At 45.3% G+C, this 27,184-nt stretch overlaps 1 protein-coding gene across 3 annotated transcripts; it reads left to right on the top strand.

The window, feature by feature from the left end:
* The first annotated feature begins 1,657 nt into the window (after positions 1–1,657).
* On the top strand, positions 1,658–26,046 carry LOC118210697 (laminin subunit beta-3-like). 3 transcript variants are annotated; one of them, XM_035387084.1, is made up of 28 exons: positions 1,658–1,712; positions 1,928–1,976; positions 2,653–2,807; positions 9,431–9,545; positions 10,011–10,084; positions 10,310–10,501; positions 11,071–11,134; positions 11,453–11,640; positions 12,115–12,235; positions 12,863–13,051; positions 13,483–13,635; positions 14,412–14,564; positions 14,842–14,994; positions 15,527–15,679; positions 16,484–16,636; positions 17,441–17,593; positions 18,027–18,223; positions 18,550–18,646; positions 18,993–19,362; positions 19,695–19,855; positions 20,497–20,708; positions 21,602–21,805; positions 22,308–22,452; positions 22,770–22,977; positions 23,678–23,819; positions 24,335–24,511; positions 24,960–25,125; positions 25,263–26,046. In XM_035387084.1, exons 2-28 carry the CDS (start codon positions 1,946–1,948, stop codon positions 25,400–25,402), a joined length of 4,266 nt encoding a protein of 1,421 aa, XP_035242975.1. In that variant the 5' UTR covers positions 1,658–1,712; positions 1,928–1,945; the 3' UTR covers positions 25,403–26,046. The 3 variants fall into 3 exon arrangements, with proteins under 3 accessions (XP_035242975.1, XP_035242976.1, XP_035242977.1); XM_035387085.1 differs by lacking the exon at positions 16,484–16,636; XM_035387086.1 differs by lacking the exons at positions 13,483–13,635; positions 14,412–14,564; positions 14,842–14,994.
* The last annotated feature ends 1,138 nt before the right edge of the window (positions 26,047–27,184 follow it).

Below are 27,184 nucleotides of genomic sequence, written 5' to 3'. Positions count from 1 at the left end.
CAAATACACCTGAACTGAACTCAGTTACAAATAAAGCATTTCAGGCAAGACTGTACCCATCATCGGCTTAAAGAAAAGCACCTATCAGAGGAGATGGAATCTCACTCAGAATAAACATATGTTTTTTTTTTACCCCTGAGGTATTTGCTACGGTTTCTTGGCAGTGACAGTTGAGGGCGTGGCTTCGGCTGTGTGCAGACTGTGATTCAGTGAAGACACACCCTTTTACCTTGTGTTAGTCACCACTACCATGGAGAAAAACAAGCTGAAATGCAGTAGCCTCGGGTCAGGGATTTTTACACTGATGATGATCGTCACGCAGTTACGTACAAATGAATTAAAGCCTCGATTTGTTACCTGTGCCACACCTTTCTCCTGTCTCAGAACTATTGAGCACTGCATACGCAATTCAGTGGAGTTTTTTCCTCTGTGTACATTTTTCCATATATTCAACATTGCAAGTTAAGCAATCATGACTCTCCCCCTTTCAAACTGACAACGTCATCAGTTATACAGACTTTCAGCAGCTGGAAAAGCACTACTATACAGGGCATGGAGAAATGAAAAGGCTTGCTAGGCCCTTTCTTGTACTGATTTTTTTTTTTTAAACTTTAGATTAAGCTTGAAGTTCATGCTTTTGCGAGTTCCTTAGCACACAGCCACAGCAGCTACAGGTGTGTACGTGTGTGTGTGTGTGTGTGTGTGTGTGCATATGTCTGTGTGTGTGTGTGCACCACAGGCAAGTTCAAACTGCACAATAGAGTGGCAACACCAGTTAAAAGAGCACAGATAAGAAGCTTGTTGGCCACATTATATTGCCACATTTTATTGGTTTGTATTGTTCTGTCTCCCGCGCATAGAAAACGTACAGTACTGTTCTCACAGCATTATAACTGTGGGCTGGATGATCACATTAGCCACAGTTGTAGTAGCGGTGGCCTTGTCTACATGTTAACCACACACTCAAGCTGTTTCCATTAATGGTTCACTAGCGGCTTTAATTATGGCATCATTATGGGCATTATAAATACCGCTTTAGCAATTTCTGGTCATAAAACTTTTGGTGGGTGAATCATGTGGAACAAAAATTTATAAACATGTTAGACATGTAATCACATTTGTTTACTTGTAATCACCTATTATTTTATTACCCCAAAAATGAAAACATTAAAAAAGAAAGTCAGGTTTTCAAGTCACCATTACCTTATTAAGATATATATCCATAGTTTACACGTATGTGCTGCATAATCTGCATAATCTTACTTTCCCTATTTTCTGTTAAGACAGCTTACCTCATCGCACTGGAATCAATTAGAAAGGTGTTAAACTGTATTTTTTTTAAAGGTATTGATATTTAGTTTGATTCATTTGGTTGAGGGAATGGGTCTTTTTTTGGGACCGGAGACAGTCCAGACATTTCTAGTGTGGGTTTGATTCTGCCGTGTGGAAAAATTCCCTTTAGATTACTGTGCGGATGTACTGTAGGGTGAATTTCTCTCTTTAGCATTACGCTGCGGATATAGCGTGAATTGATTCATATCTCAGCGGGTGTGGCGGTGAACGGGCAGGGCGTGTCTGTCTGCCGCGCCTCTGACACACGCTTCATCACCTCAGCCCAGGTGAGTCTGTGCTTATATAGAAACAGGACGAAGAAAGAGAAGAAGTTTAACCATTCGGAGCACCACACAGCTCAAAAGCCTATACTCAGACTGGTGAGTTCACAGTGCAACGGAGTGCCTTTGTGTTGGTTATCTTCAACTTCTTCATCATCTTGCTGAATGTTTGACTTCACTGGTCCAGTGGAAGAATGAATTTGTTCTGATAATGACTGAATAGCTTGTTTGTAATACCAGTAATTTTTTTACAGCATTTTTCATTTTGGGAATTTTTATACAACTTTTAAATAGATTTTTTTCTGTAATTGCAGTTGGTTCCGAAAGATTTCATGAAGACGTGGATATTATTCCAATTAGCAGGTATGAATAACTGATTATCTTTGTTTGTACTAAGTTTGTCCTATCCAGAAAGCTTATCTATAATGAGACATGTTATTATTTCTCTGACAGATATTGTTAACATTTATAATTTATTATAATTATCCCATTGAATAATTAAATACTCTGTTGTTGCATATTTTCACATTTCATTCATTTTAGAAACTCTTCATTAGAAAAGTAACTCAACTATTAAAAATTAAGAGCAAACTACATGCCAATAGATTTGAAACAAGGTGCCTTGTAGCTTAGCAATGCATTGTCTAATAACTGTAGGAAAGCTTAAGGCTTATAGTCTTCTATGATTGTCCATCCTCCTGGATATCACTTCCTAGTAAGAGTCTGAACATGAAATGTTTGGTAAATGCACAAGAAGCAAGAAATAGAGAAAGAAAGGACACCATATAGCAAGCAGAATGTCCGTCAGACTGTGACGCCAGTCTCCCTAGATAAAATGAGGTCCTCATGTACTGTTTGTGCTTAGCCGAACATTCTAATGCTGATGTGACAATCACTACTGGTCTGAAAGCAGTAGATTTCTAGAACACTGACTTGGAAATCTGAAAAAGCATTCCAAAAAGAAGAGTACTGTTATACTGGTATTAATGGAGACTAATGGCCTGTACTCTTTGGATTGACTTTTTTTCTTCCTCCATAGCCCTGGCTGCTCTTACTGCTGCCCAGCAGGACTGCTCAAAAGGCGCCTGTTACCCCCCCGCGGGAGACCTGCTCCTGGGCCGGGCAAAGCAGCTCCATGCCTCCTCCACCTGCGGTCTGCTTGGCTCGGAGGTGTTCTGTACACCCTATGGACTGGTAAGCCCCATCCCATGTACTGTTCTAGCACTCACACAGCTGACTCCTGGGGGAGGCGGTGTAGCATAGTGGCTCAGGAACTGGACTTGTAACCGAAAGGTCATAGGTTCGGTTCCTAGGTAGGAGTACAAAGCCATTGTACCCTTGAGCAAGGTACTTAACCTGCATTGCTTCGGTATATTTCCAGCTGTGTAAAATGCATGTAAAAAGTTGTGTGAGTCACTCTGGATAAGAGCATCTGCTAAATGCCTGTAATGTAATGTAAAGTAATAAAAACCTCTCACCAGCTAGTGAGGTTGGTTAGAATCCATTAACTGTCAGTGTCCACAGCATTTTTCTATACACCTGTGGACAGGATGTTGGCAAAGCCATTAACCATAGATTGACAGAAATCCAGCATTGTCGGTTACCTTATCTTTCAATATGTTTGTGGATGTACGTGTCACTGGCTGCTGTTTGGGATTATGGTGTGCTGTTTGCATTATGACACATGACACAGACACCTAGCGAGTGTTGACTTCAAGTGTCTTGGCAGTGGTCGTAAAAAAATTTGTGTGATACAGACAGACTGACAGACAGACCAGCGCTGTGCAGCTGGGTTGAATGTGCTGCTCTCTGTTCCTACTATCCGTGGGGGTGGGGGGGGTTGCGGGGGGGGGGGGGGGGGGGTTAGGGGTCTGTCTGTTTTGTGAAATTGTCTGGATTTCATGCCAATTACTACGTGTTGCAACTCTTGTCTCTCATCATAGTGAGGATAGTGGATATCAGAAGTCAAGTTGTGGGGGGGGGGGGGGGGGGGGGCGGAAGAACAGGAGTAAAACTTGAAAAACAACAACACAGAGAAAAAGAAGGCAGCAACATTTAGCAATTTCTGCCCTGTTAAATATACGAAGTAAATATTCACTCAATAAGTGACCAACAAATTCACTCCAATATGACTGAGTAATCATTAAAAACATCCTGCATTGATAAACCAGATACACTTTGAAATCTCTAGGAAGGATGTTACTTACATTTAGAAGCATGTTTGCAGCGCTCCAACAACGGTGATTGTTTAGCTGTGTTTGTAATTGTTCATGATTTAACAACGGTGTCTTTCCATGGTGGAAAGTTTTGCACATGCACATGCAACGTTTTTTTTTTTTTAGATGTTACCAGAATGAGTCTTCCAGAAGCTTACCCCTGTGTTTTGTGTTTCTGTTCCACAAGAACAGAAAGTAAAACCTCCTTTCCCATCCTAGTATTCTCATGTATTTCATATTTTGAAAATGTGGAAATCATTCCCCCCAGGTTGTCTAATACGAAATAATAGCTTGTACTCTTTGTGCAGAGTAAATCTATATTTGTTTGGATTCCCATAGGGGCTGACATATTACTATACTGCTCTATGAGTGTTTTTTTTACCCTGTAGCTCATGAAAATGTCTGTTCCTTCCTCTCTTCCTGTATTGGCGTCTTCTATGATATCATTCATCCAGATTAAGAATCTGCTTGCAAAGTCTTGTTTTCAGCCACAGCGAATTACTCCGTTCATGAGGTTATATGATTACATTTTCCAGAACTTGTTTACAGGAATTAAATACAAGCCCTGTCATTAGATTGTCTGGTTAATTGAAAGGCAGATTTAATCTGTAGACTACGAATACTGTTGTCAATAAGCCAGAGTGCTTTAGGTTTATTTTGGGGGTGAAATGTCTTATTGTTTCTCAAATGTTCTCAAATGTTACCATTTGTGAATGAGCATACATGTTATCTGATAGACACATATTTAATAAGTGAGCATGGCTACATTATGTAGAATTCGGATCAGATCACAGAATACAGCTTCAGTAAGAAAGTAGAAATTTAACCTGTATTATTGATGATTGTTTGTTGTTGTTGTTGGATTGGCCACACCCAGAAACAGTTTAGTGAGTTATTTCAGGAGGACAATATGAAATATGTGTGTAGATTATGGAAAATCATAGTATACATTTGAGCCGTACAGTTTAGCCCCCAATGTTTCAGCATTAATGCGAGGCTACGGTAACTCTGATACAGTACATCTCTATAAGTCAGCCCCCTTTGCTGAGTCACTGTAAAATCATCAGCTCATCACGATCAAGCATCTCTGACTGTCTGCGTTTCCTTGTTGCTAAGCAAGTGAAGTGTACTTCAAACATAAGATTCATACTCGCAGTCCATTGCTGAAGCAGCATCGCACACATATTTCGCAATTTGAGCTGCTACTGTTTTACCGCTGAATACTGAGTACTATCTGTTTGGCTGTGTTGGCTTGTTGGTTGCACCCGGAGCAAAGAGTTTTGGATAGTTTACCGGCATGACCCAACAGCATCGTTTCCATGGCAATGTGAAGTTAAATGTTCCGGCCATCTCAACGTGTAGCCTCACGCAGTACGTGACATCACTATTGAATCCTTCTCACAACAACAAACATGAACTTGTCCTCAGTTGTCTCTACCTGTAATTCACCACACCTACCCCGCCCTATGGAAAAATGATTTTAACTATAAATATAAACTTAACTATAAATATTTTGATCATTTTACCATTTAAATGGTCATTTGAAGGCAAATGCAATTTCCATGGTTTTAATGTTACATTTTATATGTGAGCAATAATGTGACACATGTACGAGCCCTGATGAAATGTCATAAAAGTATAGATGTGGTGTGTCACTGTAGCTGAATACCTGTTTCTACTAATATGAAATCTTGAAATTCTGTACTGCAGAAATTTGGCCAATGAAAATGTTTTTGTCTGCTCTGTAAATGAGTCGAGCTGTAGACAGATGCGTATACTAAAGGGTGAGCGAAGCTGAACTATCTGTCTCATGTGCTTTGAAGTCTAGACCACTGTGCTCTGAAAAGCTTGGCAGAACTTGTCCCACACACACTGCGATGATTGCACATTCTGCAAGTATATTCAAGCAATCAGTTTAACATGTTATTTTTGATCTGATTCATTTGCAGACTGTCTTAGCAGCCATATGAGGATATGTTCAAAAAGTACAGTCTGTAAAATTCCTGGTGTTGTCATCTGTTGTGATCCACTTCTTTACAAGTATATTCCTGTAATTGATATATTCCCCTTGCTCTTAAGTGATGATGCCAATTAATATTAAATCAATAACTTGAGTAACTCTTCAAGATGGGTGGGGTGAAATACGATTATATATAAAAGGCAGTTTAGTCAACCCGGGGCCTAAAAGACAGAATAAATAGTCCTGGCTTTAAAAATCAGCGCAACAACTCTAATAGACGGACCCATGACACACAGCACATTAGACACCAAGGGGATAAAGTACACCGCGAATGTGAGTGGCTGCTGGCGTTAGGGCCAACTTTTCCCCTGATTGGTCAACAGCCAGCCAATCGAAATCTGCGGCTCTGCCAAGCGCCGGGTGCCTGAAGCAATATCTTGCAAAAGAAGGGCCCTCAGCCAATCGCCCGGCCATCAAGGTCGGCACATGAACACCCGAGGCTAAAGTCACATTGATTACGTTACCCTGGATGTCCCGCCCCTGTTCCCCGTCGCACCAATCAGGAAGCCGAAATGCAGGGCTCGCCCCCCATTCTTCTGGGAGGCAGGAGTGCTGAAGCAGCAGTCGACCCAAGGTCAGCCCTGTGCATAGCATTGTGGCTTGTGTCTCTCTTAAAATTTATATGGTGGCTGAGACTTCCCTTCTGTTCCAAGTCAGACCGAAGTCAGGATTTATTAACCAGTTTAGGAGGTCAAAAGGCATTGATTGTCCATTCACCCAGTCATTTATGACAGATATTGATGTATAAAACGTGGCAATTCAGTGTTTTATGTGGCAACTTTGGGACAGTTTTACGTGGCAATTTAAATAATAAGACATTTAATGTGTGGCAAATGTGAGGCCTAAAGTTCGTCGGTAGGAATCCTTCCTGTCATTTCTGTGATGTGTTCCAAATTGAATGATCAGAGCAAAAATCTTCCATTTGCACATTAAACACATTTAAGTCAATCAGAAGGGGTCAGGACAGGAGCTGAAAACTAGCAAGAGCTCTGATCTCCGTATGCGGTACATCAGTTACATCAACTTGTTTATAACGAGTTGAAGTGGTACTATGTTAACTTACATTGTCCCTACCAAATAAACTATAAATAAATAAATAAATTATAAACATATTGTTCTCAGACAAAGTGATTTTATGTTAAATGTGGCCATGGCTCTTTAAACATGTCCTATCAGGGCATTTGTTGAGGGTTATGGAGGTCTGTATTGTTATATAGTTTTTTATTATGTTATCCAACAGTTTCAAGACTGAAGCATGAACTGAGATCAGTATCACTGTTTTGTCTGTATAAACGTGGTAGAAACAAACATGAGCAGCTTGGGCGGATGTTTTGTATTGAACACATACCATGTAGCCCTGGAGCAGCCTTACCCATCCAATAACCTTGAGGTTGTCTCATTCATTACTTACGATATGCTTACCATGCCAAATTAAAACCCTTTAAAATTGCTCCACATCTTATCCAATTATGCAATTCAATGGCAAGGATGCATAATTGCCATCAGGGCTTTTAATTTGAAATTAATTTCCCATTTCCTTCTCTGGTTTCAGGAAAGGTGGGTGTCCTCCAGTTTATGTTTTTAGCTCTACTGCTTTACTTGGTGGTCTTGTCTGAGTCTCTGTGCAGGGCTGGCACCCATGTCCTCGATGCGTGCCCAGGGCTGGCACCCATGTCCCTGCTGCGTGCCCACACTCCATTGACCCAGAGCTGTGGCCAGCTGGATCCAGACCTCCAGCTCTTCGCCAGAACCCTTAAACTTATTGCGCTGCACAACACAGAGTGTTGAAATAGTGGACAAAAACTCTTTGGGCACCTGTCCAAATTTAATTGGATATTTTCCGGTCACCCTTCTCGCTGTCCCTTCCAGCCTCACAACTTGGGAACAAGGGGTAAACCAGCCAGCCGTGGTTATTCTGTGTAAAATGCAGGGCTTTGTCACGTTCTAACAATTTATGTAGTTGTCATAGCCAGGCAGGTATGATTATGTACTGCACGACTAGCCAGTCACGCTTTGAATGACTTGCCAATCAATGGCACGTTTGAAGCCGCAAAATAGATTTGGTCCACTTTGAGTCCCGCCATTTTGACGGCAGTTCCTCTTCCTGAAATGGCCATCTGATACTAATTGAAAAAGGGACTGAGGAAATGACAGGGAATTTCAGTGTTTATACAGTAAATACGCTGTGTGTGCTCGTATGGACACGTGTACATAATTGGACGTGTGGACCCACGACCCCGTCCTACCCCCCCCCCCCAGCGTGATCTACAGACCTTTCCTCCAGTCATCAGTGGTCCTCTCCAGGGCCCTGTGTCACGGTGTTCTCTGGACAGGGCATGTAAGCGGGCTAGGCCGAAAAACCCTGAGCTCAGGGGTTCCGCAGCCTGAAGCTCTGCACGTTTTCCCCCTGCCCAAGGAAATCCCAGTCTTTAGCAATGACCTCCTTATCACTGCAGCTGTTAGCATGCAACGACACGTCCGCATTACTGGTTCGTAGCTGAAATTTCGGGAGGGAGGGCGACAGCTGTCCCAATAGCTTCATACCCCCCCACCCCCCCCCCACCCCCCCCGCCGTTATTATGTCATCACTTTATTTTTGTCATAACAATATCCAGTCAGATCAGGAACATCCAGATTTAACAAAGCTGGTGTAACTCTTACCACACACAATTAAACTGCATGTAAAATGTTTTTTAAATCAAATCAGTTTTTGTTAATGCTAAATCATCAGATTCCAGGTGTGAGTTCTATAAGCTCACTTCTAAAATTAAGTTGCCTGTCAAAGTCCAACAATTCCACAGCCTCTGTTTGATTTGGCTCCAGAAATGGCACCTGTTTGATTTGGCACCAGAAATGGCACCTGTTTGATTTGGCACCAGAAATGGCACCCGATGCCGTCCAATCCCAGTGACTGCTGATCTCATTACAAGAATGGACTGGGAATCTCAAATGTGCTCAAATTTGGGTGCCTGAGCACTTGCCCCTTTTTCCCCAAGTTCCCAATGTGCTCTTTTAATTAAATTTTTTTTTTTTAAACAAAACAAAAACCGTTTTTCTAGGTTGGTGTGCCCTTTTTTCTACTTTGCCCCTCGAACCGCTCTGCATGGCACTGCTGACCAGGCGCTTTACGCCAAGCTACTTGTGTGCCGCATAATTTAGGATGACCTATGACCCTATGATCAGCCTCATAGTAGGCCTCCACTCCAGCATCAGTCAGCAATCAAGTGCTCAGATCAGACTAAATACACACTAGTGGGGGTTTTTGTTTTCTCATTTTCATGAAAGATTATCTGCACTTGCTGATGTTGGATGGCAGTGTAGTATAATGGTTTGGTATAGTGGAACTGTAGTATAGTGGAGCTGGTCTTGTAACCTAAAGATCATAGGTTCAATTCCCAGGTTGGACACTAACCTGCATTGCTTCAGTATATATTCAGCTGTATAAATGGATGCAATGTAAATGCTCTGTAAAACGTGGTGTAAGTTTCTCTGGATAAGAGCGTCTCTAAATGCCTTTAATGTAATGTAATATTGCTATGTTGTGTGACCTCACCCTGCCTGTCCCCCCCCCCCTCCCCCAGACGAGAATGAAGTGCTGTCCCTGTGATTCGCAAAACCCTGGTGGTCCGAACGCACACACCATCCAGGAGGTGCTCTCCACCTCAGCACCCCACAGGTGGTGGCAGTCAAGGAAAGGTGAGAGAAGATGAGATGAGATGCTAGTTTCACAAATGTACTGTTAGCAAACAGTCAACTGCTGTAGCCCACATCACAGGGAGACAAGAGAGAGAGATCAAGCCCTTTTCTGTGCGTTTGAATTTGGAGCTAACAACTATTACATTCCATTACATTCCATTGCATTCCATTCCATTCCATTCCATTCCATTACATTACATTACATTACGTTCTATGACATTTTATTGCATTCGCTTATAAGCTGCACATATCCAGAGCAACTTAGAAAAGTGGAGAACGTTGCAGTCAGGAATAGAAAAGTGTAATATCACCCAGAAGGCACAGAGGGCCCACATGTAATCAGTGACTGTGAAATGTAATGACTTGTTTAACTTTGTTTAAAATTTTTTTAGTTGTGTCATTTATTTGCTGTACAACTCAAAGAGGGGTGTAATGATTGCTTCCATGCTGGGTTGCTTCTTCTAGGCGTGAGTCCAGTTAGCCTGCAGCTGGACCTGAGTAACCCTTTCCAGCTGGACACCCTGGTTATGAAGTTCAAGGTAATGCCATCCTTCAGCACCCTGATATAGCACGAAACCATGTGAATATTATTATGCCATATTCCATGTACTAACCTTCATTTCTTACATGCTGGATATTGATACATACAGGCGAACTGTAGAGCTTCTCTAGAGGTGTATCATACAGCATAATGATCCAAAAACAGTGTTGTTAGCCCACACTTAACTGTGTAGTAACGGCACCTTCTGTTTTTTTCTCGACAGGGACCCCGCCCCGACGCACTAATCATTGAGCGATCGACAGATTTCGGGCACACCTGGACGCCTGCCCTGTACATGGCCACAGACTGCCGCTCGACCTTCCCCTCCATCAGCGTCTCCATGCCCAAAAACCTGGAGCACACCTACTGCTACCCCCTGCTACCCATCACCGGCAACCACTACCTGGACCAGACGGTAAGTCTGCCCTGTCTGCAACCTGGACGGCAGTTTAGACTTTGATCTTTATTCCACGGCATTCTGACTCCTTTCAGCATTACAATTGAAATTTGATGCACAGAGTCAAGTATTTAAGTGAACTCTGACCCCTTTTCTTGCCAACTGTCCAGTCGTGATTTGTAATGTCCTAGGCTGTGGTGTTATATGTTAGGCATACAAAGTGTAGGCTACATTTCATAAGCACACTATCCAGTCTGTGATCACTGGAGCAAGCAGATATAATGACTGTTACAACAGCTTAATTTGAAGCTCTGTTTAACTTATACGAGAAAATCATTATTGCTGTATCTGAAATGCTGATGATTATCAATTCATTGCATTTATATAGCACTTTTTTGAACTTCCAAAAGCTCAAAGTACTTTATAGTGATGAAGGGGAACTCACCTCACCCACCACCAAATAATGAATGATTAATTAATTAATTATACTGTACCACATTCCCTGTGGCACAGATGGGCAGCTTTTCAGAGTCCAAGCCAGAGTTTTAATCTACATATGCTGACTGTTTTTCTTCTTTTTTTAACAGATTTACTTCTACCCATTACGCCAGTTTTCTGACGTCAGTACCCCAAACAGCCATAAGATCGAGGGTAAGGTCCATTTACTCCTCCTTCATGGGGCTGGATCTTCAGTCCTTTACTTCTCCCTGTTGCATTACTCTGGTGTTTGATGAGTATCGTCTGGCACAGGTGCGGTATTTGAAGCTCTTTTTTTTTCTGAGAGAGTGGATAATCACATAATCAAGCGCTTGTACCTCTTTAACGATTCCACCGCCTCAGAATGTATACAGTCTTCTGATTGGTTCATTTGAATGATTGACAACCTACGGTGACAGAAATTCATAAAGAGAATGATGAAGCCTTACTTTCCCATTGCTGACTCGTCCTGTTTGTGTCCCTTTTCCACAGAGGTGACTGACTTCACCAACCTGCGAGTGAACCTCACCCAGCTGGGACAGGTACCCCACGTGCCCGGCCGTTCGCCGAGCCGCTTCTACGCCCTGAAGGAGATGCAGGTGCTGGGCTCCTGCTTCTGCCACGGCCATGCCAACCGATGCCTGCCCGACCACACCACCAACCAGCTGCCCTCCACACAGGTAAAAACCTGGAAGTGCACCATGTGCAGTAATTCACAAAGGGCCACACTCTGCAGTGACGTGCAGGAGCCACAAGGGGCAGCACACATTGTTCTGTGACATACAGCACACTGTATTCCAGGCCTGTTCTCATGCGCCTTAAAGTAACACTGCCAAGATTTACAGGCTGAACACTATTAGACAATCCTGCATTCATCAGTTTCCTTTTTGATGGATTCAGCGTCAAATTATATTCATTTTTGTATTTTATTCATGACTGTTTGTGTAACAGAGCGCTAAGCGTTAACTTTTCATATAACTTTTTATATGAGCTGAGCCTGAACGTAACTGAAACTTTTTAAACTGAAATTGTTTCTTTGTGAATGAGTCCAGAGGATTGCATTAAAGGCCTTTAGTCTGGGACGCACGTGTTCAGTGGGGCATTTTTTTGTAACGGGACTCTCTCCCCCTCTGCGCTGTGTGCGCGCGCTGTAGGTGAGTCCAGTGTGTGAGTGCCAGCACAACACCGCCGGGGTGAACTGTGAACGCTGCGCGGAACTCTACAACGACCTGCCCTGGAGACACGCCGAGGAGGGCCGCCCCAACGCCTGCAAACGTACGCGCTCCCCCGGGCCCCAGCACCCAGCGGGGCCCTGTCCTTCTCTACTATAGCCCCAGGCCTAGCAGGGCCCTGTCCTTATCTACTATAGCCCTAGGGCTAGCGGGGCCCTGTCCTTCTCTACTATAGCCCCAGGCCCAGCAGGGCCCTGTCCTTCTCTACTATAGCCCCAAGCCTAACAGGGCCCTATCCTTCTCTACTATAGCCCCAGGCCTAGCAGAGCGCTGTCCTTATCTACTATAGCCCCAGGCCTAGCAGGGCCCTGTCCTTATCTACTATAGCCCCATGGTTAGCAGGGCCTTGTCTTTCTGTACTATAGCCCCAGGCCTAGCAGGGCCTTGTCCTTCTCTACTATAGCCCCAGGCCTAGCAGGGCCCTGTCCTTATCTAATATAGCCCCAGGCCTAGCAGGCCCCTGTCCTTATGCACTATAGCCCCAGGCCTATCAGGACCCTGTCCTTCTCTACTATAGCCCCAGGCCTAGCAGGGCCCTGTCCTTCTCTACTATAGGCCCAGGGCTAGCGGGGCTAGCAAAATTTGATTAAATTAGATGTCACCTCACAGACCACATTATATTAGATATCACCTTTAAACCCACTGTCTCTCCTCGGTGCGCCCTCTGCAGGCTGCGAGTGCAACAACCATGCCCAGCGCTGCAGATTTGACCGGAAACGTTACGAGGCCAGTGGACGTGTGAGCGGGGGTGTGTGTGAGGGGTGCATGCACAACACCGCCGGCCCCAACTGTGAACAGTGCGCCCCTAATTACTACCGCAACCCCAGGAGTGCCATCGACCGCACCGACACCTGCTTGCGTGAGTACCACACCCCGCAAAGCTTTCAGCTCATTTTTCACTTTCCAAACTTTTCTGTCTCACTTTTTACGTTAAAGAATTACATCCAAATGCCTACACATTCAAGTGCATGTCCAGATACATTTGATAGATTAATAGCAGATGTTTTAAAGTGTTCCACAAAAATTTTTTGTACTTGACTATAAACCATATGAAATAATTTAGGGTATTAAAAATGTATTAAGTGAAAAGTCCAGTGTCCAAACTCTTCCCCCACACTGCTGTCTGCACACCTCCACACAGCTGTGTTTTGGGAGGTTGTAGAGATACACGGGCCCTCTGCTTCTCTCATGGAGGGGGAAGGGGGGGAGGGAAGGGGACCTGGGCGTGTGCTTAAACAGACGTGCCAGGTGTTGACCTTGCCCTGTTTGTGCCCGTCCCTCTGGGAGCAGGGTGCCAGTGCAGTGCGGAAGGGGCGGAGCAGGGCAGGCAGTGCGACAGCACGGGGGCGTGCCTATGCAAGGCCAATGTGGAGGGCCCGCGCTGTGACCGCTGCAAGAAGGGGTACTACGGCCTGAACGCCGCCAACCCCCTGGGATGCTCCAGTGAGTACCTTACCTTACATTACATTACCTTACATCACATCACATTACATTACATTACATTACATTACATCACATTACATTACCGTACATCACATTACATCACATTACATCACATCACATTACATTACATTACATCACATCACATCACATCACATTACATTACATCACATCACATCACATCACATCACATCACATTACATTACATTACATTACATTACCTTACATCACATCACATCACATCACATTACATTACATTACATTACCTTACATTACATTACATCACATCACATTACAGGCATTTAGCAGACGCTCTTATCCAGAGCGACTTACACAACCTTTTACATAGCCAAGTCTCTCCTTTCATCTCTCCTCTCTAAGATTATTAGGCTATCATAGGGCCTTTAGCTTTCTTAGAAGCAGTCCAGGTTAAATTGCTTTGGTAAAATTCCTCAGCTTAGGGTCTCAGCTTAGCTCTGACCCATGAACCCTTAGCTAGCCCATATTTGCTGTCACCTGTGGACTTCTCTGAGGGTAATGCTCTGTCCCTTGTGAGATGACAGAAATGCACCGACCAGAAAAAGAGTGACAGTGGTGTTTGTTTTTTATTCCTTTCGATTGCTAGATATTTCAAGCCCATTATCATTGAATGTGCATCTTTTGGCTGCTTACAATGCCCACGGCACTTAGCAACAGGTGCTGCAATGGACACCAGGAGGTAAACTTTGTGCGTGTATTAGTGCATTAGTGACTGTTTGTGCCTGTCCCTCTGGGAGCAGGGTGCCAGTGCAGTGCAGAAGGGGCGGAGCAGGGCGGGCAGTGCGACAGCACGGGGGCGTGCCTATGCAAGGCCAACGTGGAGGGCCCGCGCTGTGACCGCTGCAGGAAGGGGTACTACGGCCTGAACGCCGCCAACCCCCTGGGATGCTCCAGTGAGTAAATTACATTACCTTACATTACCTTACATTACATCACATTACATTACATTACATTACATTACATTACATTACATCACATCACATCACATCACATTACCTTACTAAACTGTTCTTGGCTACAAATAGCTGTACAAAATGAGTATTGTATTTTATTGAACCTGTGTTTTGTAGTTGTCCATGACCATGAAATGCACTTTTGTACGTCGCTTTGGATAAAAGCGTCTGCCAAATAAATGTAATGTGATGTTTGTGCCCGTCCCTCTGGGAGCAGGGTGCCAGTGCAGTGCGGAAGGGGCGGAGCAGGGCAGGCAGTGCGACAGCACGGGGGCGTGCCTATGCAAGGCCAACGTGGAGGGCCCACGCTGTGACCGCTGCAGGAAGGGGTACTACGGCCTGAATGCCGCCAACCCCCTGGGATGCTCCAGTGAGTACCTTACCTTACCTTACATTACATTACATTACATCACATTACATTACATTACATTACATTACATTACCGTACATCACATTACATTACATTACATTACATTACATTACATCACATTACATTACCTTACATTACATTACCTTACATCACATCACATTACATTACATTACATTACATCACATCACATTACATTAAATTACATTACATCATATCACATTACATTACATTACATCACATTACATTACATTACATTACATTACATTACATTACATCACATTACCTTACATTACATCACATCACATTACATTACCGTACATTACATTGAATTACATCACATCACATCACATCACATTACCTTACTAAACTGTTCTTGGCTACAAATAGCTGTACAAAATGAGTATTGTATTTTATTGAACCTGTGTTTTGTAGTTGTCCATGACCATGAAATGTACTTTTGTACATCGCTTTGGATAAAAGCGTCTGCCAAATAAATGTAATGTAATGTTTGTGCCCGTCCCTCTGGGAGCAGGGTGCCAGTGCAGTGCGGAAGGGGCGGAGCAGGGCAGTCAGTGCGACAGCACGGGGGCGTGCCGATGCAAGGCCAATGTGGAGGGCCCGCGTTGCGAGCGCTGCAGGAAGGGGTACTACGGCCTGAACGCCGCCAACCCCCTGGGATGCTCCAGTGAGTACATTACCTTACATTACACCACATCACATTACATTACCTTACATTACATTACATCACATTACATTACCGTACATCACATTACATTACATTACATTACAGACATTTAGCAGACGCTCTTATCCAGAGCGACGTACGACAAAGTGTATAACCGTAACCAGGAACAAGTGTGTTGAAAACCCTGGAGGGAAGTACAGTTCCAAGTGCAGGGAGTGACCGTGTAGTTTAACTTGGACCCTGTAGCTTAATCTGATCAACACAAACAAAAGCAGCAGCAAAGCAGTCTATGCAAAAAAATACAAGCAATAATTAAACAAGTAGGCACAAGTGCAATAACTACATTTTACATAGCCTTTCATCTCTCCTTTCATCTCTCCTCTCTAAGATTATTAGGCTATCATAGGGCCATTAACTTTCTTAGGAGTAGTCCAGGTTAAATTGCTTTGGTAAAATTCCTCAGCTTAGGGACTCAGCTTAGCTCTGACCCATAAACCCTGAGCTATACCATATAAGCCTTAGCTAGATCAGATTTGCTGTCACCTGCGGACTTCTCTGAGGGTAATGCTCTGTCCCTTGTGAGAGGACAGAAATTTAATATTAAAAAATCGTGACAGTGGTGCTTGGTTTTTATTGCTTTCAATTGCTAGTTATTTCAAGCCCATTATCATTGAATGTGTAGCTTTTGACTGCTTACAATGGCCACGGCACTTAGCAACAGGTGCTGTAATGGACACCAGGAGGCAAACCTTGTGCGTGTTTTAGTGCATTAGTGACTGTTTGTGCCCGTCCCTCTGGGAGCAGGGTGCCAGTGCAGTGCGGAAGGGGCGGAGCAGGACGGGCAGTGCGACAGCACGGGGGCGTGCCTATGCAAGGCCAACGTGGAGGGCCCGCGCTGTGACCGCTGCAGGAAGGGGTACTACGGCCTGAACGCCGCCAACCCCCTGGGGTGCTCCAGTGAGTACATTACCTTACCTTACATTACATTACATTACATTACATTACATCACATTACATTACCGTACATCACATTACATTACATTACATTACATTACCTTACATTACATCCCATTACATTACATCACATTACATTACCTTACATTACATCACATTACATTACCATACATCACATTACATAACATTACATTACCTTACATTACATCCCATTACATTACATCACATTACATTACCTTACATTACATTACATCACATTACATTACCTTACATCACATTACATTACATTACCTACATTACATCACATTACATTACATTAAATTACATTACATTACAGGCATTTAGCAGACGCTCTTATCCAGAGCGACCTACACAACTTTTTACATAGCCAAGTCTCTCCTTTCATCTCTCCTCTCTAAGATTATTAGGCTATCATAGGGCCTTTATCTTTCTTAAAAGCAGTCCAGGTTAAACTGCTTTGGTAAAATTCCTCGGCTTAGGGTTTCAGCTTAGCTCTGACCCATGAACCCTTAGCTAGCCCATATTTGCTTTCACCTGTGGACTTCTCTGAGGGTAATGCTCTGTCCCTTGTGAGATGACAGAAATGTACCGACCAGAAAAAGAGTGACAGAGGTGTTTGCTTTTTATTCCCTTCGATTGCTAGATATTTCAAGCAAGCTTGTGTAACTTGACTGCTTACAATGCCCACGGCACTTAGCAACAGGTGCTGCAATGGACACCAGGAGGTAAACTTTGTGCGTGTATTAGTGCATTAGTGACTGTTTGTGCCTGTCCCTCTGGGAGCAGGGTGCCAGTGCAGTGCGGAAGGGGCGGAGCAGGGCGGGCAGTGCGACAGCACGGGGGCGTGCCGATGCAAGGCCAATGTGGAGGGCCCGCGCTGTGAGCGCTGCAGGAAGGGGTACTACGGCCTGAACGCCGCCAACCCCCTGGGGTGCTCCAGTGAGTCCCTCCTTTCATCTTTGGTTAGGAAAATGGCGAGCATCGTTGGGCTGAATGGCCCGTTCTTGTCATTATACTATGTTATGCTATGTTATGTTATGTTATCTCTCTAAGATTATGGGGTATCATAGGGCCATTAGCTTTCTTAGGAGCGATACAGGTTAAATTGCTTTGGTTTTAAATTTAAATTTTAAATCCCTGTCCACAGTTTTGTGATTGAAGAGAAGTTGTTTCTGATTGTAGGAGAGTTTATGTAAGCATCATAAGCATTATGTAAGGCTATCATACGGTTGTGTGCCTTTGATTGAAGCCTTTTTGCACCGTACCTTATGGCTGCTATCTTAGCCATGTCTCTTGTGAAAAGGAGAGTTTATCTTATGGTTGTAATAAAATTGTGATAATGTTGTGTGTGTGTGTGTGTGTGTGCGTTCAGAATGCTCCTGCAGTGTGGACGGCTCTTCGTCTGACGACGCCTGTGACCCCGTGACCGGCCAGTGCAGCTGCCCCCCCAATGTTCAGGGTCCCACCTGTGACCGCTGTGCCCCCGGCTTCTGGAAACTGTCCCCCACCCGTGGCTGTGAGCGCTGCAGCTGTGACCCGACCAACTCCCTCAGCAAAACCTGCGACCAGGTGAACGCCCGCTTCTGTTTCTGTTTCTGTTTCCATATCGATTCTGTCAGCCCAGGCTCACACAGCCGCTGCTTTGTGCTTCTAGAGGAGCTAAAATAGGTAAAGTGAATATTGGTTTTTGACCATTAAGACTAGGGCATGGAATTCCTTTTCTTGTGCTTTACCACCACCTAGTGGTGCATTAAGGTATTTACAGGGCCTTGTGCAAGTGAATTTACATACAAGATTTGGTGTGTTTGAGTGTATGCTTTGTGTTTTGTGTTTTCCCAAGTTCTGGCTAACATAATGGGTGGGGATTTGTTTTTTTGTATCTGTTTTTTTTTTAGCTGACAGGCCAGTGTCAGTGTCGGTTTGGGTTTGGGGGCCGGACCTGCGAAGAATGCCCAGACAACACCTACGGTGACCCAGACACAACCTGCCGGCGTACGTACATTTACCCGAACACATAAAAACACCCCCCCCTCCCCCCCAGTGTATCTCCTACTACCATGTCTCTCAATGATGACAGATTATTAAACACAGTCAGTGTACAAAATGTCATCACAAGGATTAATCAACCCACTTACAAAAAGTCCATTAATTGGAGTTAGAGCTTGTCTCAGCTTGTCATTAATAATATAGACTGTATTTACTGCCAAGATCTCTCAGTTTAAAAAAATGTAACGTACCTGTTGATACTTTTATAAATGTTTGGAAGCTGACCTGAATGAGGTCATTTACAACATGTGACTTGGATTATTAGCTTAATGTTGCCCCCTGGTGTCCACAGGGTGTAAATGCGACCTCACCGGCACTGAGCCAGGAGGCTGCGACAAGAAGACGGGGCAATGCAAGTGCCTGCCCGGCGTGACGGGCGAACGCTGCGACGCCTGCGCCCGCGGGCGCTGCGACCGCTACCCCAACTGCCCCGCCTGCCCCTCGTGCTTCTTCACCCTGGACCGCCAGCTCAAGGACTTCACCCTCAGCCTGCGTCGCCTCATCTCCCAGGCACCCACCCTACCCGAGACCACCCCGACAGACCTGACCCCCCGCATCCGGGCCCTGGAGGAGACCCTCTCCAAAATCCGGGACACCCTGCCGCTCCCGGCCCCCTCCGACAGCCGGGTGGACAAGCTCCTCGCAGACCTGCGCAGACTCAGGTGTGGTGCCCGGACGATCCCTGGATTTTACATTGCTGCAGCACACCCTTCATGTACTGAATAAGCAATGAAGCTGCAGCTGTAAACAACTTAAATCCTTATGAGTAGACGCTGGCTTCCTTTCTCCTTATACTGAATATCCTTATACTAGGGTTGTTCTCTAGCAATAATTTACAGAGAAATACACAAGAAAATGTGCACACTTCCATTCAAAAAAACTTTTTTTTGTGAGAATCCTGTGTGGATAATAACTTGTGTTCAGCTGCCAATCACACGGCTGAATTTGCATAATGCACAAACTCACAGATCTCGCCCCTCTCTCTGATTTCCAGGGAGAAAGCAGACCAACTGGACCCAGAACTCTTCCCCACAGACGAAGTCCCAGCTCTGGCCAAACAGCTCGATGATCTCAGGGCCGAACTCGCGGGCCTGAACCTGGACTACAACAGCAAGAAAGACGCCCTGAAAAACGTCGTCAATGCCAGCCTTGGAGGTGAGGCTGCCCTCCTGCACACCGTATGGTCAGCCTTAATGCAGGACCACCCAACAGGGCAACGATGTTCACGTCGAAAGAGGAAACCTTTCAAACGATTTAATGCCCCTGTGCTCTGTGTAAATATTCTGCCAAGCAATGGCAGCCATTGTTATGGTGATACGGAAGGATATAGCAGAGAATGTATAAATAGATGTGACTCTTGACTCATTAACTACTTAACAATTCTTCATTACCTTCTAGATTTACTAGGCCTTCTTGCCTTTCTCATTTGTTTGAAAGAATATTTTACGGTATTGTTGATAGAGAGATAAATATGGCCAGTGCTGTATTCTCGCCACCTCTACCATTGAAGCCAAAACATTCCAATTTGACACATCTTATGAATATTCATGACGAACCAGGCCAAAGATATTCATTAATTGTAATATTATTAACTCTAGAAAGTCCTATTAACTCTAGAAAGTCCTGTTACTAACAAGAAACTCCTTCAGTAAAGACGTGGACAGGATGGAAAGAATGCTAGAGCCATCCATCTTACTATGTAAGAGATTCTGTGGTGTTAACCTCTATAATGTATGGAGAGAGACAGAGTTTGTGTAGCACTGTGCTTACTTGTCCTGTTTGCCTCTATTTCCCAGATGCCTTTGGGACCATAAAGAAGGCATACGACGAATCAACAGACGCGTTGAAGAATGCTGAGGCGACCCAGCCCGTGGTGGAGAAGTCAGAGACGACCCGTAAAGATGCAACCGATTTGGAGGGAACAGTCCAGCCCACCAACACAGCGGACCTGAAGAACCTGGACAACCAGCTGGCCTCTCGGCCCAACCTTACTCCGGCGGCAAAGCAGGTGAGGCCTAGCCCAGCCCAGCCCAGCCCAGCACCAGCACCAGCCCAGCCCAGTCCAGTCCAGTCCAGTCCAGTCCAGTCCAGCCCAGCCCAGCCCAGCCTAGCCTAGCCTAGCCTACCCTACCCTACCTTACCCCAGCCCAGCCTAGCCTAGCCCAGCCTAGCCCAGTCTAGCCTAGCCCAGCCCAGCCCAGCCCAGCCCAGCCCAGCCTACCCTACCCTACCCTACCCCAGCCCAGCCTAGCCTAGCCTAGCCTAGCCTACCCTACCCTACCCCAAAATCCAGTGGTCGCCTTTCAATCAACAGCCAAATCAGGCATTTAAAACAATATGTGTGAGTAGTTTAGTCAGTTGGTGACCTACATTAAGCACTAGAGTGTTAAAAATCACCAAAAATCAGAAGACACAGCAGCCCTTGAGGACTGGAGTATGAGATCCTTTCTTTAAAGAGTCCTCACCTGTTTTACTGTTATTCTATGGATTGTCTGATAGGAGCACCCAATCAATTTAGTACTCCCATACCCACAAAGTGATCAGTGGCAGCAAAACAGTATCAGCCAAAGTTTTTTGAGTGGGCAGACACAATAAATGCCAATAAAACTATAGCTGCTGGATTGTACAGGCGGCAGTGTAGTATAATGGATAGAGAATTGGTCTTGTAACCTAAAGGTCACTGGCTCGATTCCCCGGTAGGACACTGCCGTTGTACCCTTGAGCAAGATAACCTGCATTGCTTCAGTATATATCCAGCTTTATAATTGGATACAATCTAAAATGCGCTGTAAAATAAAAAATAAAAAACTCTGGATAAAAGGGTCTACTAAATGCCTGTTTTAAAAAATTTAAAAAAAAGTACGTATATTTATTTTAAAATGAATGAATGTTTGCTCACAGGTCTGCGGCAGCACTCGCTCCACCCCCTGCACGCCCACGCAGTGTGACGGGGAGCTCTGCCCCGAACCCGGCACCGTCTCCTGTGTGGAGGGTGAGAGCTGCGTCGGAGCCCTGCCCCTGGGGGATAAGGCCCTGAAAGACACAGAGGAGGTCAAAAACAGGCTACAGCAGCTCAACAAGAAGATCCAGGAGGCAGCAGACAAGGTACAGCGACACTGTGACACCACACGTCACCATGACAGACACGGCACAACACCAATAAAAAATATTACACCACAGAACACCGTCACAGATGTGATTCAGCACTGATTAACAACGGTACCGCACAGAGCATAAATACAGATAGGGCACAAAATTAAACGACCATGTTACAGCACAGAATACAATCACAGACACAGCACAGCATACCAGGCATTGAGGTACACCATTACCACAAACAGAACATCACTGATTACCGCGACAACCGGACTATTGTGGTGTGCTGATGGAACGGTATCATCACTGCTCAGCTGAGAGCAGCAGCCTGAGCTTGTCTGGGTAAATTGTGCACATAAAATCATCTGTGGCTAAGCATCTGTGTCTGTGGACATTTATGAAACTCCAAGATTCCGGAAGTTACTGATCAGTGCAGTTGAACTTAGTTTCATTTAATCTTTTTTTAAAAAATCTTAATAACACCTGCTTCCACCCTGCCATTGGTTCACAGATCCAAGCCGCAGAGGACTCAGCCAATGACGTGAGGCAATCCACAGATGATCTCACCAATCAGATTAAACAGGCCCGGAATGGTCTGGAGGACGAGTTGGGAGACATCAAAAAGTTTGTCAAGAATCTGAAGGACTTCTTGTCAGGTACGCCTGTCAGTGCACTCTTATAACGAAGAGAAAATGACTGTAACATCAAATACTGGTTACTTCAGATGCTTATGCATTTCAGAACATGGACCGTTTACTCTTTATGGGTGCTGTGTGTGTGTGTGTGTGTGTGTGTGTGCGTGTATTTGCGAGCATGTGCCTGTGAGTGTACATGCACACAGAAATAAATACTGAACTGTGTGTGTGAATATGTGTGAGCATGTGCAGAAGTGAACACTGAACTGTGTGTGTGTGTATGTGTGTGTGTGTGTACGTGTATGTGCAGAAGTGAATACCGAACTGTGTTTGTACAGACCCCTTGTCGGACCCGACCGCCATTCAGACAGTAAGCGAGGGCATCCTGGCCACCAAGCTGCCCCTCAGCCTGGCCGCTTTGAAGCGGAAGATCCAGGAGATCGAAAAGCTGGCCGCTGGCCTCCCGGACAGCAGCAAGCTCCTGGCCAGCACCACGCCACAGCTGGACCTCGCCCGCAAACTGCTGGGCGAGGCGCAGGACGCCAGGTAACTCTACTGCCCCGTACAAACTGATACGCACAGGCTCAATCTGTTCTGGTCCTGCTGCTGTGGTATGTACGTACTGTTCAATACGATGGCATTGGAGTGTATAAAAACTAGACCTGGGTCAAATACGTGTTTGTTTTGGATTCAAATACTTTTCCGTTACGCTTTACTGATCTTGTCTGGTGTATTGGAACCAATGGAATACTCTCAAAAAGTACAAACCCTGCCTTCAGGTAATATTGGCAGGCTCAGTTACACCAGGCAAGATCAATAGAGCACAGAAAAGTGTTTGAATCCAAACAAATACTTATTTGACCCAGGTCTGATAGAAACCCACAGCAGCAGGCAACCAAGCGCAAGCCCCTGCATATTCTCTTATATCTTTGTATTTTGCCTCATGCTCTGTCATAAAGTTGGTATGATTCTTTTGTCTTGTTGGTCTGATGCCACTTTATTGCACAGTACATGTTTGTAGTATATGACAGCATACTGGCGATTGTTTTAGCGCCTTAATATACTCTCACGTAGCTGCATTTATGTTTGCTTGTGAGTGAACATACCATTCTGCTTGATGTTGCATATTTAACACTGCTGTGTCGGACACATACGTGTGTTGTGTCAGTCCGGACAGTATCGGTCTTGTGATGCTGCTCTGACGTTGGTCTGACGTTGCTCTAACGTTACTGTGAACGCGCGACAGGGACACGGCCCTGGGGGTGAAGGGCAAAGTGGACAAGCTGCTGGAAGACCTGGGCAGCGCAGAGGAGTTACTGGAAGACGTGGACGGCAAGATCCAGGACACTCTGGACGTTTTGGACACTGTCACCGCCAACATTGCAGAGGTGGGGGCGGAGAGAGAAAGCACTGCTGCTTGTTTCAGTGTGGCCAACTCCACTATGTTACTCTACTGATAATACGTACCACATGTAGGGTTGCTAGATGCCCAGTTTTCGACGTGATAATAATTTTGGTTGTACAAATTATTTGTACAGGCCTTTGTAGTTACTAAATAATGTCTGGTCTGAGTAATTTATAGAAAATTTTTTAATGTGTGTCTTAACCGGCGCTGGGTCCGCAAAAGGTTTTGATAGCAATAGCATCCACAACCTGCCCCCCCCCCAAGAACAGTCTCAGTTCCAACAGCTCCCCACCTCGTTCGCGATTAAGCTTCCAGCAGTGCACGTTGTTCAATTTTGACGAATTCTAAATCTGGCGACCCTAACCACATGCCTAATAGTTTTATTAACAAAAGCCCAAGATCACTGTCCACAGCTGACAGCATTATTGAGCCGATGGCGTACAGATTGTAAAATCTCTCTTTTTTTCGTTTTGTGTCTTTCCCTCCTCTCTTTCTCAGGCCAAGGAAAAGCTGGACCCCGCCACAACGTTACTGGATGAAGTGACGGGCCTAACGGGCACTATGCTGCCCGAGCTGGACAAGCTGAAGGAGCTGGTGCAGAACGAGACTGAGAACGCCGAAAAGGCCCAGGTCGACGCCGAAGCCGCCAAACAGGAAGCTGACGATGCCACCAAGGTGAGCCAATCAGAAGCCAGTCTAAGGGGAGGGGCCCTGACACTTATGTTACGTCACTCTTAACAGCTGAAGTTCATGAAATGAACACAGTGGTCCATTTGGATAGCGAATGGCAATGGGATGGAATCATTCATCATTTTGTCCTCGACCATGCTTACAATTTAAAGCGAGGGGTGCGTTGGTTTTCTTTCCAAGCAACGTAGCAACATTTGAAATACTTACTTAAATACATCGATTCAATCCAAACCAACGTCATTGCTTCTGTCTAAAAATTCAATAATCTACATGAAACCGAAAACTACCGTAATAAAGAAAAGCCCATTCCAAGTAAATGTTCTGCCTAATTTGTGCTTCTCTGCGTCATTTGTGGGGCAACAATTCTTGCCTATATGCTGTTGAAGAGGGCTATAGTCTCCTCACACGCTAAGGTGTGTGTGTGTGTGTACAGGATCTGCAGGCTCTCGAGGACCAGCTGGAGCTCCTGCGACAGAAAGCCAAGGAGGCTGATGGGAAGGGGGAGGTTGCGAGCGGCGCCGGGGAAAGGCTTAAAAAGCTGCAGGAGGAGTCCGGGACCCTCATCCAGGACACCATGGACATGATGAGGAACCTCACAGGTACGGGCGCATCATGGGGCCGCTGCTCTTCGGCGCACCGCGAGATTCTTAAACGTCGGCGCGCCGCGGAAAGTTTCCGGAACGATTCGCCGTTATGGCCGCCCGCCCGCACGCTAAATCTTTTCTCCCGTGCCCAGGTGCCGAGGAGTCCCTCGCCGAGGCCACGAACCAGCTGCTGAAGAAGGCTCAGAACCTGACCGGGCTGGACAAGAGGCTGCAGAAACTCCTGGACGAAATCCGAGCCAAGGCCGACTACATGAGCTCCTGCCGCGGGTGAGCGGCGGCGTCTGCTGCTGCAACCGCGGCGACCGGCAACCACGGCAACCGCCCGGCCCGCCACACGCCGGTCCACCGGAAGCACGCTTTTCTCTGTGGACTTTTTCACCCCTGTTAACACTCGGGTGTTCCCGTTTGTTGTAGCTTTTTTGTTGTGCTTTATGGGTAACCCCAAAAAACAGCATCTGCCGAGTGGCTGTAGTGTGACGCTGGAGCTCTCATGGCTCCAAGTCAGCGCTGACATGGGGGCCTGAACACCACTGAGCACTTTGCACAGACGGCTTGGAACCCCGCCGTTCTTCACCCTGTCTTGACCATGTTTTCTTAATTTATTGTTTATTTATGAACCGTCGCTAAACCAGGCGTTGGCACGTCTGGTCCTGGAGGGCCAAAACAGACTAAACCGACTGAAAACACACTCGCTTTGGTCAGCGTATATCACCAGCTTTTAAAGGGAAATGCATCAATCTGGTCAATCAAGCCAGCTAGGCATCAGATGCCCTCTTGGTCCCCTGTTCTAGAACAGGAGGTGTGAAATTGTATTACCAGATGTTATACAGTAATTCAAAGACCTCCAAAGTCAGGATAACATCCCTTTGGGGACTTCTCAAAACCTAGCAGAGGAGGACATCTTGTATTTTCTCTGATGAGTGGTGATAAACGTTTACTGGATCAATGCAAATCCACCGCAAGATGTAGTTTTTTTATTGCATGTTATCAATGCTGCCAACCCCATCCCATAGAGAGTTGAGGTCTAATTCTGAATGGATGGTGATAGAGATGTTTTCAGTTTTTTTTTTGTCTGAATCAGCCCACTGTACTCATCACTGGGCACAACACAGACCTCCATGTGTCCCTTTATTAGCACTTTTCTCCAATAAAAGCATTTTTTTAAAGACTGTATCTATCCGTCCTTTCTTTAACCGACTTTTAAGATTTAAACCAAGGATAGCGGCAGGTTGCCAGATCCCCGCCGGACATCTGCCTGGCTGGGCTGTTCCCGTCCAGCCGACACGTGGCGCGTGACCCACAACTTAAAGGCTTTAGAGCGCGCCAAAGAGGATCATCTGCGTGAAGCAGGCAGAACTAGAACAGCTTTCCTCATCCATATCCATACCCATAATCCCAGGATATGTCAATGGAAACGACCACAAGAGTACAGGGCTGCACACACTAGGTTTTTATTGTTTTTTTATTTTATTTATGTGTTTTATTTTATTGGTAATACAGAGCAAGAAATAAACAAACAAATAAATAAATAAAGGAACACAATTCATATTATTTTCTCGCAATAAAAACCAGACCTGGGTCAAATACGTATTTGTTTTGGATTCAAATACTTTTCCACATTTTACTGATCTTGTCTGGTGTATTGGAACCAATGAGATACTCTCGCCTTCTGGTCACATTGGCAGGCTCAATTACACCAGGCAAGATCAACAGAGCACAGAAAAGTATTTAAATCCAAAACCCAGGTCTGATACAAACACAGGGTATCACGGCACAGCTAGGGGGTGGCACTGAAACAGCCATAGCAGCTCCTCAGAGCGCTGCTGCCGCTGTTCGTAATCTCTTAGCGGCAGCTCCAAGGAAACATGAGCCTTTAGCAGTCAGGCTAAGATGCAGCACACCTCTAAACCTCAGCACAGCTCCTGCAGAAAGCAACAGCGGGGGCACGTCAATCATTCTGACCACGCCCCCTGCTCTAGCAGCATTAAAAGAGTGACTGAAGATTGGGTAATATTAGCATTCGCTTATTAATAAGAGTTCATAGCATAAGAAT

The sequence above is a fragment of the Anguilla anguilla genome, chromosome 13 (genome assembly GCF_013347855.1).
Source record: "Anguilla anguilla isolate fAngAng1 chromosome 13, fAngAng1.pri, whole genome shotgun sequence".
Lineage (NCBI taxonomy): Eukaryota > Metazoa > Chordata > Actinopteri > Anguilliformes > Anguillidae > Anguilla > Anguilla anguilla.
Note: the sequence above shows the minus strand (reverse complement) of the source record. Positions and strands in the feature narration are given on the sequence as shown.